Here is a 15,978-nt window from a genome sequence, read left to right as displayed (position 1 = left end):
ATGTAGCTGCTTTTCAATCTTTTAAATCTTTGCTGAATCTACCATCTGGAAATACTTAGATGGGTTTCTCCTTAATGCTTTTTGTAGGAAGGGCCACCTTTCTTGTCTTTTTATAATCTTGTTAAATTTCAGGTGATGTAGCAATTAGGGGTTCTGATTTCCACCCCAGGGGGTTGTCTTGTTTTGCTTAATAACTTGCCTCCAGGAAATTTATGAAGTCTGTCTCTCCTGCAGTGTGCAGCCATTGATGTCTCTGTTCATTTCTTAAATTTTTAAGTCTTGCTTCCTACATGTTGCTGCTGTGCCTGCATCCTTTCACATTTAGCCAAAGATTGGGCAGATGTTGTTTGCACACCCCATTATTCATGCTTTCTCCTCTGCTGATGGATCTGTGTGGGCTTCTAAGTCCATTCAACATTTGGGTCATTTTCAAGGCTCCCTGGTTTTTGCTTACTAACAAGCGTTTTGCTTCTTTGCGTGTATGCGCATGGCTTGGCAACCATGGGTATGTGGGTGGCTTGAACCAGCTTCAGTTTCCACTGCATGCCCTGGGTAAACCTGGAGCTTCTGTCAAGTGCTTATCACATTCAGATGGCTCTCTGACCTCTCAGAGCTTACAGTTAAGTACCTTGCTACTCTTACCTTGTTTTCCCCAAACAGCATTGCAACCTCAGGCTAGAGAACCCTGTCTGCTTAGCATGGAGGCCACCTCTTTGACTTACTCTGCCTCAGGTCAGGAAAGTCCCTTCTCTAAGTGACAGGTTTCTGGCATGGGAACTGAGAGCGCAGCACAGACTCACAAAACTCTAATCAAACTTCAGTAATTTTCATGAATAAACACTTCTTAGTTTGTTGTAGGTGTTCAGAGTCTTTAAAATATTATTATCCAGATTTATAGCCCCTGAGCGGCGAGCCGGTGGCGGCCCCGCCGCCCCAAGCGGCGAGCCGAGCGGCGGCCCCGCCGCCCCAAGCGGCGAGCCGAGCGGCGGCCCCGCCGCCCCTAGCGGCGAGCCGAGCGGCGGCCCCGCCGCCCCTAGCGGCGAGCCGAGCGGCGGCCCCGCCGCCCCTAGCGGCGAGCCGAGCGGCGGCCCCGCCGCCCCAAGCCGCGAGCAGGGCGGAGGCCCCGCCGCCCCTAGCCGCGAGCCGGGCGGAGGCCCCGCCGCCCCTAGCCGCCAGCCGGGCGGAGGCCCCGCCGCCCCAAGCCGTGAGCCGAGCGGAGGCCCCGCCGCCCCTAGCCGCGAGCCAAGCGGAGGCCCTGCCACTATGTGATCTTAGAGGCTTGGGCTTCGCACATGCGCTTTGGGCACCTTTAGGCGCTGCCCTTTATGCGCAGGCGCAGACACGCGGGATTCAGAGGTGCGCAAGCGCATTTGTGCTTGGCGTCATGGTTACGGTTGTTAGGTGCTCCAAGATTCCTAACTGTTGCTCCCTACGTTTGGCTTACCTCTAGCACTGGTGCTGGTGTCTAGAAGCGGCGAAGAGCCGAGCGGAAAGTGGAGTGTTGGTTAAGCCTGTAGGCTTTGCAATGAAGAAGTTTTTTGGTTTCCGGACTGCGAAGGTGCGTTCATCCCCGACCTTAGACATGGAGCTGATGAATGACTTGAGGGCATCGGTTCACAAGGAGGAAGTCACGGAGACCCAGCCCCGGTATAACATCCGCGTGAAAGAGCTCAAAAAGATCCACAAAGTTGCTGTCATGGACAACATATTCAAAATGCAGCGGTTGCTCTTGCGTGGGAAGAACGTGAATAAAAGAGACAAGAGGAAAAGGTAATAGGCATTAAGGGCCTGCTTAGCCAGAGGGAGTCATTTTGTGTTTATGTAGTGAACTTAGATTGACCCCGCCCCTCCCAGAGGAAATTACTTGCAAAGGCTAGATACAGGGGCAGGTCTGGCCAGGTGAAGACATCCAATCAGTAGGGTGCGCATATATCTACTAGGGTAAATTGAAATTCAGTTGGTCATCCATATATCTACTAGGGTAAATTGAAATTCAGTTGGCCATCCGTATATTTACTAGGGTAAATTGAAATTCAATTGGTCACACATAGAAAGCCCGGGCAGTTTTCTCTGTGTGTGGCAGACCTAGCATGATTGTTCAGTTTTCTCTGTGTATCACAATCTCATTGGTCACCTGTGTATAGCCCGGCTAAACGATCTCTAGAAAAGTCTGTCAGGCTGGGAGGGGTCTTCTCTTTGCAAGAGATAGCCCTGAGCGGTCAGTTTGATCCTGTCTATCTGGTTGTGGAGCTCCAGGGTATGGCCCACCGGGGAGAAGCTGGAGCAGCCACGCTCCCCAGGGCTAGAGTGGATGCGGGGACGCCCCTTCCCTCCACTGGTAGGTCGCCAGGGGGTTTGTGTCCCCATAGGCAGCCAGGGGGTTTGAGTCCCCCTAGGTGTCCAGGGGCTTCAAGTCCCCCTAGAAAATACCCACCTGTGTCAGGACCACAGGCCTGCAGTTGTCTTTTTGTCTTGTTTTGTTGTTGTTGTTGCAGTAGCAGAAATATCTGCTATTTATTTATTTATTTATAATGGTATTAAATACTAATATTGATAATTGGTAATTCTTGATTTTCATATGATCTATAAATCTAAATATCTAATAAAATGAAAAATAATTTCGTTTATTATTTAATATAATGTATATGAAAATATGTCATATATAAATATATATTTATGTATAAGATATATAAAATATATATTATTTCATATATAAAATATATATAAAATACATAGTGTACAAAAATAAAACTGTTCCTGTTTATTTGAATCCTGAGCTTCCTTTGGCTTAAAGTTTCTTGAACATCAGATTGTAGATTTACTTAAAAAGAATTCTTCGTTATTTTAGTCCTCTTTTCCCATAGTGCTTTCAAGAACTAAAATTTATTTAAATGCCAACCATGTGACTAGAACTGCAGTAGAGCTGTTGTATGTATATACCATTATTTCATTTAACGTAAGGCACATTGATTGTGTGATGCCCCACCATATTGTATACCAATAAGAAATCTTTAAAAATTCTGCCAATTATAGTTGTAAGACAGTTTGAATTATAAATCCCATTCCAGTGTCAGAGATACTAAAAGGCGACAAAATGAGCCTCCTAGAATCATTGATATATAGTATTCTTGTGAATATTTAAAACATACCTGAGAAATAGGCATAATTGTATCACTTTACCTAATGGGAGTGTTGTCTTTGTACAATAGTAGCAATAGTAACAGTCATAAAAATAATATGAAACAAACTTTGCATAGATCCTCATTTAAGCATGGTGATGAGGTCTTGTGAGATAACTATCCTTTACTTTATTTTTATTAGTTTTTAGTAATCTCTGTAGCCAACGTGAGGCTTGAATTCATGACCCTTGAGGTCAAGAGTCACATGACCTTCAAACTGAGCAAGGCAGGGAACATGAGATAACTGTTTTTCTCTCCACTATTTTGATGAGGAAATTGAGGATAAGGCTGAGCCATAACTATTAAGTTTAAATCCTATTAAACCCAGGTTGAGCTGAATCCTGAGGTCAAGCTCTACCTCGTCAGATAGCCTGCTCTTTTATTAGTATGGTGAATGATCACTAATAAATACTGTACTTTCTTCAAAAGAAAATGAAATCTTTGTTTTTGAGTCAAAGGAATAAGATGCTACTTAAAGTTTACAATTACATGAATTAATTGCATGTTTTGAAATCGTGCACTATAATTTCCTAAAACATTCTTTCACTCTCATAGGACGCCTCTCCATCTGGCCTGTACCATCGGCCATGCTGACATGGTAGATTTTCTTGTAGAGAGGAAATGCAAGCTTGACCTCTATGATGGAGACTGTAGGACTCCTCTAATGAAGGTGTGTGGTAGCAGCTGTGTCTGCCTGAGATGGATTTGATTTAATTACTTAGTATGAAAATCTATTGCAATTAAGTGTAACTAATTGTTTGTAGCATGCTTGCTTTAAATTCCCAGAATTTACACTCTGTTTCTTGGGATACTACTGACAGGCTATACAATACCAGGAAGAGGCATGTGTAACTATTCTTTTAGAACATGGTGCTAATCCACATCTTACGGATAAGTTTGGCAATACTGCCCTCCACTATGCTGTTGCTGGTGAGAACACATCAATAGTAGAGAAGCTGATTTTATTCCATGCAAATATTGAAGCAAGAAACAAGGTACATCAACATTATTTATAAAGTATTTGAAATTTTAAAACATATATATATATAAATTTTTTAGCTACAAAACATTTATTTACATATTTATTCGTATATGTAATAAATAATAAATACTGAATTCTATACATCAAGTCCTGTACCAGGGAAACAACTCCAAAGCCAGGGCAGGGAGGACTAGAGAACGATGAAGCCCACGGAAAGGGCAGAGTTCTGTTTCCCAGCCGCCCTTCCACCCCAGGAGGAGAATCTTCCCATTAGTGCTTGGGAGTGGATGGTGGGCTCAGAGCCCACAAAGGCTTGAAGGCCTGATGGGGAATGAGATGATGATGGAGGCTGGGTGCTGTGCAGGGGCTTAGGAAATGGGTGCTGCTGGGAAGGGGTGGGAGACCATGACCTAGTGGGGTAACTTGGGTGAGTGCGAGTGGGAGGAGAAAGCAGCAGGTTGCAATCCCCGGGCACTCCAGGCCCCAAGGTTCTGAAGATGAGAGCACGGGGATCGGGTCCTGACATCCTCCAGGGGCATCTACTTGTGCTCATAGCCACTCTGCCTGCCATGTCCCGCACTGGGGTCTCCCATTTCACAGAGTAGTTCCTGCTCAGCATTGTGTAGGTTTTCAGGGTTAGTAGCTGTGCATGGGGAGTCGAGGGGGACCACACTCACTCTTCCATTTGTTATTTCTTTGACATGCCTTACCTCCTACCACTGCCCTTAAGGAAGCACTGTTGGTTGACATAGGGTCAATTTTTCATACGTACAAGCTCAAGCATTCCCTCAATGAAAATATTTTGAAATAACTTCATTGTCTAAGATTTCACTTTATTTTTATTTTTTGATTTTTTTTTCTTGAGTGCACTTTTTGGAAATACATTTTTGTAGGGACTGTAAAGAAAGAAAGCAGGAAGAAAGCACATATACAGACTTATAAGAAGAGAAGCATGTTCTTCACATAGCAAGAATTTTTATGCCTCTATGCTTCTAACCCAAGTAGTAATTCTGAGTAATTTTACATGGAATATGCCTTATTCTGCTCTAAGACTATGATCTAGTTATAGGGATAGAGAAGTGATCTATGTTTCTATCATTCAGTTGATATTCATACTAGTCTTTGATACATTTTCATTCTTAAATGCAGCAATTATCTACAATTGATTATAGTTATTAAGTTTTTGTTGACCCAAGTGTTGGTTTTCTTCAAGTTTTGAAAGAGGCCGGCTTTGGCTAACAGTGCTGTAAACTGTCAGTCAATTATTCGAAGTTTTAAGATTTCACTTTAACGAACTTTTTTTTAAAGAAAGATTTTATGTATTTGAGAGAGAGCATGAGAGCAAACACACATGAGTAGGGAGGAAGGGCATAGGGAGAGGGAAAAGTAGGGGAGCCTGATGCAGCGCTGGATCCCAGAACCCCAAGAACATGACCTGAGCCAAAGGCAGATGCTTAACTGACTGATCCACCCAGATGCCCAAGAGCTGCTCTTTTAATTTAGAGCCCATCTCCTTAGTGACCCATTTGGAGCAAGAGAGCCTTATGTTGACATCTGGGATCCTGATACCATTGATAGAAGAGAATCAAGCATGTTGGTATAACCTGGAAAAAAGCTTCACCTTTATTGGAAAGCTCTCGACACTGTATCCCTGAAACTAATTTCTGAAATGTTAATGTTTGCCATGAAAGTATTGTCAAATGGGGATAAGCAAATTTAAACCGGTTTCTTTTGCACTAGAGATAATGTGCAGTTCTGTAATATTTCTCAAACATAAAGGAACATTGAATCTTTCTATTGAGGCACAATCCTCACCTTCCTGCAAAGTATATGTTCTTTGGAATATAATTTAAGAAACACTACACCAGAGATAATCATTTAGGCTGTTAACTCAGTAAAAATACTTTAAGCTTTTACAGCTATGTTTTAGAGTTTGGAGATATAGAGATAAAAAATAGTCCCTTCCTTCAATAAGCTCTTGGTTTCGATGGGTGCAATAAAATAAGTAGTGTATACAGTGATAAATACTGTGAGAGAAGCCGAGATTCTTGGAACCGGTCAATGTTTGAAGTAAGATTTGGAGAATGACTACAGTTAATCTGTTGAAGAGGTAGAGGAGGACTATTTAACTGAATTTATTTTATTTTTCTCAAAAATATTTATTTATTTGAAAGAGTGAGAGTGGGAGAGAGAAGTGAGCATAGGGGTGGGGCAGAGGGAGAAGGAGAAGCTGACTCCCCACTGAACAGGGAGCCTGACGTGAGGCTGGATCCCAGAACCCTGGGCTCATGACCTGACCTGAAGGCAGACCCTCAGATTGAGCCACCCAGGTCCCCTGTGGAGGGCTATTGCAAAGAGAAGGAGCAGCTGATGAAAGGGGGTGGTGAGGGGTGGGGGGGGAGGGTAGGGGTAGTCGCAGGGGGTGGGGAAGATGGAGGGCTGGGGAAGTTGGGGGGTTGAGAGTACTTATATATGTGTTTAAGGTTAGAGGATACTTTATAGGTTTTAAAATTCAGTATGGAAGTATGTAATTTTGTAAATTACAAATTGTTTTTTTCACTTTTACAGGTCGAATTCACACCATTTTTACTTGCTGTAATTGAAAACAATCATGAAATGGTGGAATTGTTAATTAGAAAAAAAGCAGATGTACATGTGGTTGATAAGTTTAAAAGGTACAGTAGTTGTGTTTTTTTTTAACCGTATATTGTCCTAGGGTGGTATAATTAAGTCAGAAAGAGTAACATAATAAGAAGAGGATTAATTTATAATTATATAGTGAAAATGTCAACATGTCATCAGTTAGGCAGAAAGCAATTATTCTGATGGGGCAACATGAAGAACAGTATACACAGAATTTATATTCCTTCCTATTATTGACTGATGTGATCTGTAGTCCTTTTTTTTCTGCCATATGATTTTATGTTACCTAAAAGGGTTTCATATTAGTTTTATTATAAAGTGTGCACTCCTTTTATTTTATGACACAATATTAAACTTCTTAACCCTTTTATAGTATTTTTTAGAAACTTCTACTTAATATAAATTCTCCTTAAAAGATGCATATTAAACATAAATAGGAGTTGTTTTATCTTTTGGATGACTCCTTGCTTTAAATTTTTTTTTTAAAGAATACTGATGTTAGGTGATCCCTAAGTGATTATTAATTACTATTACCAGATAGGGTGGGCTTATCATCCTTTTTCATGTCATATATATATATATATATATATATATATATATATACAGAGAGAGAGAGAGAGAGAGTTTTCATTGGTAAGGGTAGAAGGATGAAAGATAACTTTCATCAAATAGATTTTTCTTTTTGTGAGTACAAATCATAGGTTGATGATAAAGAGAAAAGAGATGGACTTTAGATAGACACAAGACTAGGTTTAATTCCTTTCCTACTTGCTGGATATGTGACTCTGATACGTTCTCTGATATGAAAAGAAGGATAATATATCCTTCAAGGGTTGTGTGTAAATAATATTTTATATATATAGTATTTAATTTACTGCCTAACCATGCTTATTTTAGTACCATTAACTGCAACTATGACTCTTTTATTACTGTTAGTATGAATGCTGTTATTTTAAGCCTTCAAGTAGCGTTTTTGTTTTTTTTATTTTTAAATATTTTTTTTTTTTTGAGAGAGAGAGAGATAATATGAGCAGGGGAAGGGGTTAGAGCAGGGAGCCAGACATGGGGCTCACTTCTAGGACCCCAAGTTCATGACTGAGCTGAAGGCAGACGTTTAAATGACTGAACCACCCAATCACCCCTGCATATAACTTTTTTTAAAAAAGATTTTATTTATTTATCTGACAGGCAGGGATCATAGGTAGCCAGAGAGGCAGGCAGAGAGGGAGGGAAAGCAGGCTCCACACTGAGCAGAGAGGCCAATGTGGGGCTCGATCCCAGGACCCTAAGATCATGACCTGAACTGAAGGCAGAGGCTTAACCCACTGAGCCACCCAGGCACCCCTGCAAATAACTTTTTATACAGACCTGTCCTCTAGAAGACTTGGAAATACACCGAATCAGCTTAAGGAAAAAAAAATGGGGAATTCTTTTTTAAAATCTTCACTCGTTCAGTTAAGTGACCTCAGCATAGTTTCTTGTTCATCAAATGACTTTAAACTAGCAACTTCTACTGTCATACCCAGGTGGGACAAGAGGCTTCTCTTTTGCCTTTTAATTTTAGCCATGGAGGTAATTTACAAAGATAAACACTTGAAGTTGTTAATGGTCAATTCTGTACTGACAGGAAAGATATTAACCTGGTAAAGTATATGAAATTTGCTGTTTAGATAACCCTAAGTTCCTAAGGGTGAAGTTATGTCTCTGTTATTTTAGAACAGCCCTCATGCTTGCTGCACCCTCTACATCTCCAGATGTAGTCAGGCTTCTTCTTCAGCAAGGTGTTAATACCTCTTCTCGAGATGAACGTGGATGGACGGCAGGAGACTATGCTCTTTTTAGTGGATTTGATGGGTAAGTGTTTACATTAAAATGTTAGTTATTACTAAAGTGAAGTTTAAAATAATTGAACTCTTAGTTCTTATGTAACAGATGAGCGTTCGTAGTTTGATTCCGGCAATTTGGGGACTGTAGTGAGTTAGCCCATGTCACTTGCCAGAAACCAAGACAAAGGCTAGACTAGTCAGCATTAAAAATGAGTGTGGGATTTTTTTTTTTTTTAATCTCAGGACTATCGAGACCTTTATCTTTAGGGACCCTAACTGTATCTGTTTCATTCCAAGGATAACTGTTATGCATGGGGTACAAAGAATGTTACATTTGTGTGTTTACTCCTTCCTGCCTCCCTCCCTTCCTCCCTCTCCTCCCTCCCTCTCCTCCTTTCCTTTCTTTGTAGATTTCAGTTATAATTATTTCAGAGAGGGGCAGAGTAGGGACAGAGGAAGAAGCAGATTTCCTGCTGCGCAGGGAGCCTGATGTGGGTCTCAATCCCAGGACCCCAAGACTGTGACCCGAGCTGAATGCAAATGCTTAACCAAGTGCCAAGTGAGCCACCTAGGTACCCCAACATCACGCCCCCCCAACTAGTTACTTGGGTCCTGAGATGCTCAGTTTAGTAGAAAGCCCTATCCTTTTCCTTGAGGGTTATCTCCTATTCTTTCCCCTTTGAATTTTCCAAGAACCTAAAGAGTTCCCAAAGACCAAAGAGACCATCCTCTTTCTTCAAGTCATTTGGAGGGAAAAAAGGACATTCTTATCATTGCCTTGTTTCCTTTGATTCTATTGCTGCAATATTGCTGTGTGGTGCCTTCTTGACTCAGTTGGTTAAGCGACTGTCTTTGGCTCAGGTCATGATCCTGAAGTCCCAGGATTGAGTCCCCCCAGGTGGGCTCCCTGCTCAGAGGGGAGTCTGCTTCTCCTCCTGACCCTCCCCCCTCTCATCTTCTCTCTCTCCCTCTCTCATTTTCTCTCTCAAATAAATAAATAAATAAATAAATATCTTAAAAAAAGAAAGAAAGAAAAATATAGAATTAATTATTTGTGAGAGAGAGAGAACAAGAGCATGAGCATGAGCAGGGGGAGAGGTTGAGTAGGGAGCCAGATGTGGGGCTCAATTCCAGGACCCCAAGATCATGATGGAGCTGAAGGCAGACACTTAAATGACTGAGCCACCCTGGCACCCCTGCAAATAACTTTTTATACAGACCTGTTCTCTAGAAGGCAATTTTTTCCCCCTGCAGTCTGGTTATGATTGACCTTTGCTCCCAGGAAGCCCTTGCTGATCCACATTCCCCAGTCTCCATGGTGACCCACAATGAGACTTCAAAGTCACAACATTTTTTAGTTTACGACATATGCTTATATGCTCAGCTGTTATTCCAAGGCACCAGCACCCTGTTCTGGCTGCCGGGCCCCCTGGCTTTAGCCACAAACACCCTTCCCTTCACACTCAAAAGTCTTACGTGAAGCCCATATGTTTGTGCTGACCTTCATAATGAAGTACCACTTGAGGATTTTGCTTGTCTATCCTGCTAGCAGATGATAGTTGGGACCCTTCTAAGCTGTTAAAGAGGTTCAAATAATGCTACAGGAAGAGCCTGGGCTTTCCTTTCTCCTTTGTTACTAGGCCTGTATCTCAAGCCTGATTTAAATCCTGCAGAGCGCCTTTTCTTATGAGGTGATGAAAGGTGTCATACTGACCTTCTTGGAGTGGTGGGCATCATCTTTCCCAAGAGGCCATGTTTTGGGTAAAATATTTCATTAAATCCTCTTAACAACATTGTGAAATAAGGCAGTAAGATGCCTGTTTTATAGAGGAAGACTTGAGATAGAGAGAAGTGGCTCCTCCAAGAGCAAATAGCTGTGGTTAGAGAGTTAGGACCACTGAGTTCAAAACACGTTCCATTATGGCAAGCTAACACTACTAATTGCTAAATTACTACTTCATGACTAGTTCACCTTACTTTGAAGTATATGGGGTATTTTAAGTTTTGATATTAGCTCTGATATTATTTCAAATACACTTATGAATTTGATATATTTGGTAAATATTTTTCATATCAGTATTAAAATAGTAACGTTGTCTATCACCCTTTTTATATGTAGCAATCACCAAACAATTGCCAAACATACAGAAGAAAGACTTAAAAATTTTTCGCAAAATAACAACCCAGGTAAGACTTTTCAGAGTGAAGTACTTTTGGTGGTCACATAGATGAAGTCAGAGTAAAAAAGTTTTGATAAAGAAAGAACAGTGGGGGAAAAAAAAAAACCTGAATGTGTAAATTGTATAAGTTCACTTTCTTGCTTTCTTTCTCTTTCTCTCCCTCACCTCTCAATTTTACTTATTTGACAGAGAGAGAGAAAAGTGAGAGAGCACAGGCAGAGGGACAGGGAGAAGCAGGTTTCCCACTGAGCAGGGAGCGCAATGGGGGGCTCAATCCCAGGGTCCAGGGATTTTGACCTGAGCTGAAGGAGGATGCTTACCCAACTGAGCCACCCAGGAGCCCCTATTTTTTTTTCTTTTTTAATATCTTTCTATTGTTTTTTAAATTTCTTTTCAGTGTAACAGAATTCATTGTGTATGCACTCTACCCAGTGCTTCATGTAATACGTGCCTTCTATAATACCCACCACCTGGATCCCCCAACCTCCTACTCCCCACCCCTTCAAAAGCCTCAGATTGTTTTTCAGAGTCCATAGTCTCTCATGGTTCATTTCCCCCTCCAATTTCCCTCAACTCCCTTCTCCTCTCTGTATCCCCATGTCTTCCATGTTATTTGTTATGCTCTAGAAATAAGTGAAACCATATGATAATTGACTCTCTCTGCTTGACTTATTTCACTTAGCATAATCTCTTCTAGTCCCGTCCATGTTGCTACAAAAGGTGGGTATTCATCCTTTCTGATGGAGGCATAATACTCCATAGTGAATATGGACCGCTTCTTCTTTATCCATTCATCCATTGAAGGGCATCTTGGTTGTTTCCAGTGTTTGGTGACTGTGGCCATTTGTGCTATGAACATTGGGGTATAGATGGCCCTTCTTTTCACTACACCTATATCTTTGGGGTAAATACCCAGGAGTGCAATTGCAGGGTCATGGGGAGGCTCTATTTTTGATTTCTTAAGTAAACTCCACACCATTTTCCAAAGTGGCTGCACCAACTTGCATTCCCACCAACAGTGTAAGAAGGTTCCCCTTCCTCCACATGCTCTCCAACACATGTTGTTTCTTGTCTTGCTAATTTTGGCCATTCTAACTGGTGTAAGGTGGTATCACAATGTGGTTTTAATTTGCATCTCCCTGATGGCTAGTGCTGATGAATATTTTTTCATGTGTATGATAGCCATCTGTATGTCTTCATCGGAGAAGTGTGTTTATATCTTCTGCACATTTTTTGACATGGTTATCTGTTTTGTCTGTGCTGAGTTTGAGAAGTTCTTTATAGATCCTGGGTACTGTCATTTGCAAATATCTTCTCCCATTCCATGGGTTGCCTCTCTGTTTTGTTGACTCTTTTCTTTGCTGTGCAGAAGCTTTTGATCTTGATGAAGTCCCAAAATTTCATTTGCACTTTTGTTTCCTTTGCCTTTGGAGACATCTTGAAAGAAGTTGCTGTGGCCAATGTTGAAGACATTACTGCTTATGTTCTCCTCTAGGATTCTGATGGATTCCTGTCTCATGTTGAGGTCTTTTGTCCACTTTGAGTTTATCTTTGTGTACGATGTAAGAGAATGGTTGAGTTTCATTCTTCTACATATAGCTGTCCAATTTTCCCAGCACCATTTATTGAAGAGACTGTCTCTAAGCCAGCATTAACCAGATCCCCAAAGCCAGCAAAGACCCCACCAAAAAGGAGAATTTCAGACTGATATCACTGATGATTATGGGTGCTAAGATTCTCAACAAGATCCTAGCAAATAGGATCCAACAGCACATTAAAAAGATTATCTACCATGACCAGGTGGGATTCATCCCTGGGTTGGAAGGATGATTCATCATTTGCAAATCAATCAATGTGATAGAGCAAATCAATAATAGAAGAGGTCCTCACAGTTGATGCAGGAAAAAGCATTTGAAAAAACTCAGCATCCATTCCTGATTAAGACGCTTAAAGTATAGGGAGAGAGGGAACATTCCTCAACTTCATAAAATCTGTCTATGGAAAACCCACAGTAGATATCATCCTCAATGGGAAAAAGCTTGCAGCCTTCCCGTTGAGATCAGGAACATGAAAAGGAGGCCCACTCTCCCCACTCATGTACAACATAGTATTAGAAGTCCTAGCAACAGCAATCAGACAACAAAGAGAAATAAAAGGTATCCAAATTGGCAGTGAGGAAGTCAAACTCTCTCTCTTCGCAGATGACATAATACTTTATATGGAAAACCCAAAAGACTCCATCCCCAAACTACTAGAACTCATTCGGCAATTCTGTAACATGGCAGGATACAAAGTTAATGTACAGAAATCAGGGGCTTTCTTATACACTAACAATGAAAACACAGAAAGGGAAATTAGAGAATCAATTGCATTTACTATAGCACCAAGAACCATAAGATACCTGGGAATAAACCTAACCAAAAAGGCAAAGGATCTGTACTCAAGGAACTGCAGAACACTCATGAAAGAACTCGAAGACACAGAAAGATGGAAGACCATTCCATGCTCTTGGATCAGAAGAATAAACATTGTTAAAATGTGTATACTGTCTAGAGCAATCAGAAGGCCATTCTGATCAAAATTCCATCAGTATTTTTCAAAGAGCTGAAGCAAATAATCCTAAAATTTGTATGGAATCAGAAGAGACCCCAAATTGCTAAGGAAATGTTGAAAAAGAAAAACAAAACTGGCTGCATCACATTTGATTTCAAGCTTTACTACAAAGCTGTGATCACCAAGGCAGCATGGTACTGGCATAAAAACAGACACATAGACCAGTAGAACAGAGTAGAGAGCCCAGATATGGACCCTCAACTCTATGGTCAATTAATCTTCGACAAAGCAGGAAAAAATACACAGTGGAAAAAAGACACTCTTTTTTTAAAAATTTTTTTAGTTTATTTTCAGAAAAACAGTATTCATTATTTTTTCACCACATCCAGTGTTCCATGTAATCCGTGCCCTCTATAATACCCACCACCTGGTACCCCAACCTCCCACCTCCTTAATATCTTTCTTAATAATCCAGTATTCAGAATTATTTAAGAATTTAAATACTGTCATGAACAATAAGAACAAATCCATGAGAGAGACTGGACTCCAGGAAATAAACTGAGGGTTACGGAAGGGAGGGGATTGGGGTATGCGGGTACTGGGTGATGAGTATTAAGGAGGGCACGTATCGTGATGAGCACTGGGTGTTATACGCAGCTAATTAATCATTGAACACTACATCCGAAACTTACGATGTAGTATATGCTGGCTACTGAACATAATTTTTTTAAAAAGTATCTCAGTGTGGACAACAACAAAAAAGGAAGTTAACTTTAGGCAATTTAAAATACAAGACATTATTGTTTGAAAAGAAATTCATTATTATAGTCATGACCCCTAAAATCCCTTATATCTTTGTGTCAATAAGAGAAAGATTTTTAAGTTAGTATGTTTTATACTTCCTCTTTAGGCATATTAAAACAAATTGAACTTGTTATGTAAATGGATCTTTTAATTTTTTCAAGTGGATTACATTTAGTAAATATTATTACATAGTGATTTGTCTCATTAAAAAAGGAGAACTTAAAACTGGGAACTCTACAATACATTCGTGGTACCATAAACAAATGGCAAAAAATATGAACTGGAAAACTTAGCTAGTATGCAGCAATACCAGGACCCTGGAATCATGACCCGAGCCGAAGGCAGAGGCTTTAACCCACTGAGCCACCCAGGCACCCCGGGATAGTGTAATTTTGTTAGAACATGATACTCTGTTGCCATTAGTAAAGAGATTATCATAATAAAAATTCAAATGGGGCAGCTGAGGCTCAACAGATTATACTAAAAGCAGAAAAATGATTCACAATAACAAAAATGCTACCATTTGTCCCTACATATGGCACCTAGTGTTGTACAATCTGAAATGCATGAAGAAACATTTAATTTAGTAGACTTTTATCAAAGAAAATCTGTAGGTTGGTTCGGTTTTGCAATTTACTCATTTTCATTTGTTCACTTAGCAAATAACTATCAAGTGTATTTTAGCTACTGTCACTCTGATGTAGAATACAGACATTCAAAAAACACAATCCTTGCCCTCCAGGAGTTTGTTATTATCATTGTCATTTTTATTATCTACTCCATTTTTACTACTTTATTTTAATTATTTAGTTTATTCCGTGCTTACTATGTGCCAGAGCCCCTTCGTGTTTATAATTCTCATTGTTAGGTTTTTATTCGTATTTAATATGTAAGTCAATAGTATGCAGACTGAGTAGTAAGTTTGCCAGGTAAATAAGCAGAAGAACCATGTTTAACAGGAGGAACGTCCATCAAGATTACATGTTTTGCAGAGGGAACAGCAGTGCAGACGCTCAGATGTATGAGTGAACTTTGGAGCACTTATGAGCAGTTCAGTTTTGCTGGTGCAAAAAGTGTGCTATGGGAATGGTTGGAATGAGTGAATACTTAGCTAAGGCAAGCTAATGAAAGTTTTTCAGTACCATAGAAAGGTGTAGATCTTACCATGTAGACCTTGGGAAATTTATCAGGTTGAATGCTTTAAGCTGCAAATAACAGGTGACTTATAATAGTGACTAAAACAGGGCCACCTGGATGGCTTAGTCAGTTACACGTTGACTCTTAGTTTTAGCTCAGGTCACAGTCTCATGGGTCATGAGATCAAGCCCCACATCCCACAGGGCTCCATGCTCAGCATGGAGTCTGCTTGACGATTCTCTTCCTCTGCCATTCCTCCCATTTGTGCACTCTCTCTTGCATGCGTTCACTCTCTGTCAAATAAACAAATCTAAAAAAAGCAAACCAAACCAAACAGTGACTAAAACGGTCAGAACCAGAATTCTTTTGATGGTTCAGTGATGTCTCCAGGATGCCAGTTGTCTCTTTTTAGCTTTGAGGTTGGCAGTATTTTATATGTCCTTTCCTGATTGGCTAATTAGCAACAATATCCAGTGACTGGAAGGACTGTTTTTCTTTATATGTTTCTTTTCTTTTTTTTTTTTTAAGATTTTTTTTATTTATTTGACAGAGAGAGACAGACAGAGAGGGAATACAAGCAGGGGGAAGTCGCAGAGGGAGAAGCAGGCCTCTTTCTGAGCAGGGAGCCTGATGTGGGGCTGGATCCAAGGACCCTGAAATCATGACCCGAGCTG

At 40.6% G+C, this 15,978-nt stretch overlaps 2 protein-coding genes across 2 annotated transcripts in view; both read left to right on the top strand.

The window, feature by feature from the left end:
- Nucleotides 1–1,450: 1,450 nt before the first annotated feature.
- On the top strand, nucleotides 1,451–3,888 carry LOC309857711 (ankyrin repeat domain-containing protein 7-like; the record flags this gene model as incomplete). The annotated part of the gene is made up of 2 exons (XM_082750442.1): nucleotides 1,451–1,770; nucleotides 3,735–3,888. Exons 1-2 carry the CDS (start codon nucleotides 1,526–1,528, stop codon nucleotides 3,886–3,888), a joined length of 399 nt encoding a protein of 132 aa, XP_082606568.1. The 5' UTR covers nucleotides 1,451–1,525.
- Nucleotides 3,889–4,011: 123 nt separating this feature from the next.
- LOC309857710 (ankyrin repeat domain-containing protein 26-like) overlaps nucleotides 4,012–15,978 on the top strand; it is a 35,402-nt gene continuing 23,435 nt past the window's right edge. The window contains exons 1-4 of the mRNA XM_082750441.1: nucleotides 4,012–4,174; nucleotides 6,730–6,836; nucleotides 8,521–8,658; nucleotides 10,750–10,817. Of these exons, the coding sequence (XP_082606567.1) occupies nucleotides 6,778–6,836; nucleotides 8,521–8,658; nucleotides 10,750–10,817 (265 nt within the window). The 5' untranslated portion in view covers nucleotides 4,012–4,174; nucleotides 6,730–6,777. The remainder of the gene's footprint in view (nucleotides 4,175–6,729; nucleotides 6,837–8,520; nucleotides 8,659–10,749; nucleotides 10,818–15,978) is intronic.

This window comes from Mustela nivalis (genome assembly GCF_964662115.1).
Source record: "Mustela nivalis genome assembly, contig: HAP1_SCAFFOLD_1103, whole genome shotgun sequence".
Classification (NCBI taxonomy): Eukaryota; Metazoa; Chordata; class Mammalia; order Carnivora; family Mustelidae; genus Mustela; species Mustela nivalis.
This window is presented reverse-complemented; position numbering and strand designations above follow the sequence as displayed.